Source organism: Cupressus sempervirens, chromosome 6, assembly GCF_028749045.1.
Source record: "Cupressus sempervirens isolate cs-2001-9-10 chromosome 6, ASM2874904v1, whole genome shotgun sequence".
NCBI lineage: Eukaryota > Viridiplantae > Streptophyta > Pinopsida > Cupressales > Cupressaceae > Cupressus > Cupressus sempervirens.
Genome location: NC_143123.1, coordinates 131,075,181 through 131,081,180, shown reverse-complemented (window position 1 = coordinate 131,081,180; position 6,000 = coordinate 131,075,181). Strand labels below are relative to the sequence as shown.

The following is a 6,000-nucleotide window of genomic DNA, read 5'->3' as shown; positions in this document are numbered from 1 at the left end:
TGTGTAGTGCTACTTGTGAAATTATTTGGCAAAGGCACACTCTTGAAGATATGCAACATAAGAAAGGACCAACACCAATCAAGTGTGACAATTAAAGTTTGACCAAGTTGATAAACAATCCAATTTATCATGCCAGATCAAAGCACATTGAAACACACCATCATTTTGTAAGATAAAAGATTTCAATCTCAAGAGATAGAGCCACAATAGTGTGACGTAAATGATAACACGGCTGATGTATTTACTAAGCATTGGACAAGATAAAGTTTGTATTGGGTAAAGATATGTTAGGGGTCCATCAAAATTTTATTCTTACTTCAGGGGGACAATAAAAAACAAGTTACAACATAACTTGAGCATGTGGCATCATAGTTGAAAATCTTGTGATAATATCCCTTGTAGTGCGATATATTGCAAATTAAACTTGATTAAGACATAATAGCTATTAATGTTGGCAACATTTTTTTCCTTTTCGTGCCTCGATATCATTAGAAGAATAGTGAAAATAGCACAACATATCAAAGTTTAAATTGGCAATAGAGTAAGCATAGGTGCAACAAATCATTTTAGGGTTTTCATGGTTTATAAGGGACAAAAATCACATTCTTTATGCTTGTTTTTGGTGTTTTTTTGGAGATGAAAATGTCAAATGCCATTCTCAAACCCCATTATCATTCGACACAAGGCATTCTCAGACGAGATTATGGGCAGCCATGCTTTGCACAACTCTCAATCCTCAACTTCGTGATGCTATTCTCACTTTCAGATGGCATCCATATATACATTAAAAACCTGATTGTATTGCCCCAAAACAACAATAGAATATTGTGCCTGCATTTCACAATCATCTAAAGTTCATTTCATGCATTTGATGAACATTTCCACTTGACTAATAATGCCTGCATACATTTGCACCCAGTAAACAAAACTAAGGGATTAACATTTACAAATACTAAATCATTTTGCAGGTTCTCATTATTTGATTGCATTAGAAAACTTTGAGACAACGAAGTATTCCTGGATAGAGTAAAAATTAGAACTGGTAAAACTCAGAAAAGAAATTTGCATTGATGCCTGTGGTTGACATAAAATAGTGAAAAAGAATCAAATTTAATTCATAAGACATTTGCACCCTTGGATGAAAGCAAACTAAAAGAAAATGTATCAGCATCCAAGTGAAACAAAAGTCAATTTGACTGAAGTTACATCAAGAAGAATTAAACGGAGATGAAACAGTTGTAATCTATTAAACTCTGAGAATCAGTCTTCGATTGATATATGATGGATATCTCAAATTAATATATGTTCTAAAAATTTGGTGCATATATTTGTGTGTTTTAAAGAAATTATATATTTTCAAATGTTCAATAAAAGTGCCCATTTATTGCTGATTTTCTCACTGATTTTTTTGGCAATTCCGAGTTTTTCAAAAAAATGGGCTGGCTGAGATATTGCCAAATCCGAGTTTTTCAACTTTGTGCGCATAATTAGTTAAAGATGTGTCTTTTAATTTCCAGGTCATTGTCATTAGTATTCAATTTGTTTTCAAACAGCTTAAATTGCTGTCCATCATCACCACTTAGCTGTCAAAGTTTTTGTAGAATTGTATAAAGTTGTTTAGTTATATTGCAACTGTAAATACGTTTGTTCATGAATAAGATCAATGAGTTCATTCTGTGTTTGGTTCTGCTTTTCTATTCTCTGTTTCTTTCCTGCTGTTTATATCTCTGTTTAGCATTTGGTAATATTCTCCATTTCTTCTCAACTTTGTGGCAAGGTACAACAGTGGAAGGCAAATAAGTAGCTTGCATCAAATACATATCTCATATTACAAAACCAACTAAACCATCTTAAACATCATAAAACAAAGAAGATTTTCAAGGCAACGGAGAGAAAAGAACAAATAGAAACTATTGTTCTAGGGTGAATCCAACGGCTTTATGATCAATGATTTTTAATGGTAAACAACAAAGCTATAATGACACTGGGCAATGTCGAACATTACAGAAACCACCTCATCAACAGGAAACTTGAAATATACAAATGGGTTCAAAGAAGGAAACCTGCAATTAAGCTTTAAAAAATATAATATTAACCTATTAACAATCCTAAAATCCCAAACGCAACCTAGATACAACTGTGAATAACATAAAATTTCTAGAGTATGTAGTGCCCTTCAATTTGTATTTGCTGGATGCTCATACTGCATGCGTAACCTAGGGAATCAGGTAACTTAATCAAACAATTCTCACAAATAATTGTCATATACTAAGAAAGAAGAGCCAGCAATTTATTTTTACTAGACTGTTGATATCAATGATATTCCCCACATGATGGCCATTATCACAAAATGAAAAGAAGCATGTAGTATAGTACATTTTTATTAATGAAATAACTAATATTCCGAAAGAGCAAACTGATAATGATGTAGCCAGAACAACACTAGATGGAAGGGAACATGTGATATATCCATATGTTTATGGTTTCAATAGACTGTATTTTCCTTCTCAACCCAGAGAGCATTGCATTTCAATCTTCCTTCTCATCTTCTCCTTCAGAATCTGCATAAATTGCATGCATTAAAATCAAATTGTCACATCCAACTATTCATACTTTCATACATTCATTGTCGAGAGAATTTTTCTTAATTTTAAATTCCAGAATATACAAACCTGATCTCACATCTTCACCAACCTTCCCTTGCGATTTTATCTGTTTGACTAACATTCGACACATCAAAACCCACCAGAAAATATTGAGAATAAATAAACATATAAGCAACGTATTGAACACATAGTAATATATAGGCCCATTCTGGAGTTTTCCTTTGTCCAAGGTCAGAGTAACTTCATAACTGCCAAAATTTAAAATGAAATGGATCAATATGACAGCCTTTATGTTTTCCATTAATACAAGTTTAAAGCTGACACAATGAATTTGTAGATACATCCTATGCCTTTGATACACACTAAAGAATTGAGGGTGGCAAAATATGCCATTAAGAAACAAATACTTGTCTTCTTTAGCTGATACTGGAAGTCTAAACAGATATTCTGAAAGAGAAAACAAAAACATCAAAAGTCTACAAGACAGACATTCTGAAAAAGAATATTAAAACTACAGTACCAATTCCCATATGAAAAATAAAATTGGTTGCCATTTGCAGAAGAGATTAATATCATATTTACACAATGATCTGCAAACCTAACAAAACAATTTGTTCTGAATACAGAAAAGTTGTAAATTCATTGCTAACCAATTTTACTATTACTGTATATAAATGTGTCCATGATTCAACAATAGAAAGGTGGAAGGTTTCATCCTCACTTACATCATTATTCTGCTCCCAACACATAGTGTTTACAATAAATATAATAAAATATTCAGTCCTTGTTATTAAGCTGCTATTAGGAGTGCATGTTAAGTAAACCATAATGAGAAAACCAACCAGATGAGATAGGATAAGCATGAAGAAGTTTGACCAAAAAAATCTTGTGATCCTCTCAAAACATTATTTTACGTATGGATTTCATGCATTTTGAAATGAGATAGTGATTTAATTTAATGTATGGATTTCACGCACTCTCGAGTCCTGAAATGAGATTAAAATGATTTTTTTTCAGATAAATAATCAAACAATGGTCTTTCAGTTTCACCTTCTAATATTGAAAACTTAATGTAAACCTATGATGGTCTACATTACTGTCCCTTTCTTTTAAACAAGTTGAAGTTCCTTATGCAACAACCCAAACAGAATGAAGAAAGAGATGGGAAGAGAAGAAATATGGCCTCCCAAGAGGATGTGTTGCTGGAAACTTCCAGATACTTATCCTCGAGGACAAAAATCTTACATTCACTAAAAGAATACTTCCCAAAACATTTCTTTTTAAAAAGAAAATTGGTCCTAAGTGAATTTCTCCATGCTAATACTATAATTGTTGAATATCAAAACAATTAACCTACTTCTACCTGAAGCTGGAATGGAAAACAAAATAACTAATTTGATTTTGCTTGTGTAATGTCATAGGATAATGCAACCCAGTGCTATTTCATTAAGGTGTATCATGTGGTGATTCGTAAACTTGGCATTTTGGATATATTGATTTGCATTGTATCAGTAAAGTATGGTGAACTATAAAGATGAGGTGCTATTAGTTATAACTTTGGAGTTGCTCTCATAACTTCTTGCATACGTTGGAAGTCACCCTTAAGGCCATTAATCTGCACTGAAATGGATGCATAATTCCCATTAAATATAAGATAAAAAATTGCGACTGTATATGCTCAAAACATCTCAAGTAAGGATTAATTCTCACTGTTGGAACTGGCAAGTTCAGAGCTGCAATGGTCTTTTTTTCTCTTCTACATGAGTGAAATGTTGTTGAATGTTCTCATGCATCTGAAAGTAACTATTATGCTCATTTTTTGGGAGTTTAGCATCCATTTAGTAGCCATTTCATACTTACTTGGAACCCTGGTTTCCAAGTTGTATGTGACTTGGAAAACAAGAGGGAATTGGATTTGGGCTATATCTAGTCAAATTGCAAAACCCCGCATTATTTTTCATCTGCCAATTCCTGTTGAATGACCTGCACTTAATTCATTTAAAATGATCTAGCACAGCTTCAATTCTTTCAATTTGATTGATTAACTTCCAATAATTATGGGTTTTCTTTACTACCGTTCAGTAAATCTGGGTGTACACACACTTGTGTGCATCACCAGGAGTTTGAAAACAAAAATAATCCAAGGAAAAAACTTGCATGACAACTGATGTTCTGGATTTTTGCATTATATCTCTTTTTGGAATTGAGCCAATAACATATCCTTAAGTGTGCAGATGGGCACCTAATTTCAAGTTTGGATTTCTATGAATAGACTTTCAAGGTTTGCCTTTTCCAATATAATAATATCATTCCGTATTTCAATGTTACTTTAAAAGAAATCCACAATTGTCTAGGTGCCAATGGTCAGTTGTTACGTTACTTAAAGCTATCATTTGCAACAACACCATGTGTGAGATTATAAAATAGCAAACTGGAAAAATGAAAGCTTACCTTGTGCTCCGAATGATCCAGATAGGAAAATAAATGACGCGTAAGACAAGCCATGAAATGAAAAAAATGACAAAAGTAATGCTTGGGAGCAAATCATAGCCAATATATTTGAGGATCTTGCTGAATTCCATGACCACATCGCTGGCATCATGTATGGCTAGAACCATAGAACCAACTCGTGCAAACCTGTGTTATGATCAACATCTACATCAACAACTATAGAAAAGCTTAATCATCTGCAATCAAGAAAAACACAAGTTCCAATCAACAAGATCCGAGCATTCACTAAGTTAAAGATTATAGACATCACAATTCTAAAATGATCCTATAATTTGAAAGATAATGATCAAGGATGCATACATCTGCATGCCTACCTATATATATTTACATGTGCATATTATGTCTATAAATGTGTGTATATGTCACCTTTCAAAAGAAGTTAGAACCTTATGGATCTCCCAAGGATTCAGTGGAAAATTTCTTTGAAAGCATTTCATAATTGTTGTCTAAATGGCAACAAAAACTATTCTTTATTTATACTTTAGTTGGAACAAAACACAGTCCATAAATTGGTTTTACAGAAAACCACATCACAAATAAGAAGACTATCTGTCTACTTGTGTAGGTATATTCTTCATTCCTCACTCAAGTAAATTCCTGATCAGCATCAACCATACAAGAGTTGTCTTGAAAATTTAAGTTTTGAAAATATTCTAAATAATTTAATCCATGATCTCCCTTATGCCTATATTTACACACATTACAATAGAAATGTAGTTCTAATGCTTCAAAGAGTCACACATTACTACAAAATTTGAGAGACATCAAGGTAACAACATAGAAGAAAAGTAGCAAGTCCTTGGTCATTATTTAAAATATACATATCCCATGTAACACTGACAATGAAACCGACATTAGCTTGTTGTGATAGTTAAATTGTTGT

At 32.6% G+C, this 6,000-nt stretch overlaps 1 protein-coding gene across 1 annotated transcript in view; it reads right to left on the bottom strand.

Annotated features, from left to right (window-relative positions):
- Window positions 1-2,266: 2,266 nt before the first annotated feature.
- The window catches only part of LOC149551572 (ASC1-like protein 1), an 81,826-nt gene continuing 78,092 nt past the window's right edge, over window positions 2,267-6,000 (bottom strand). Inside the window, exons 4-6 of the mRNA XM_089787075.1 lie at window positions 5,058-5,243; window positions 2,673-2,854; window positions 2,267-2,561 (exon numbers count right to left, since the gene is read on the bottom strand). Of these exons, the coding sequence (XP_089643201.1) occupies window positions 2,530-2,561; window positions 2,673-2,854; window positions 5,058-5,243 (400 nt within the window). The 3' untranslated portion in view covers window positions 2,267-2,529. The remainder of the gene's footprint in view (window positions 2,562-2,672; window positions 2,855-5,057; window positions 5,244-6,000) is intronic.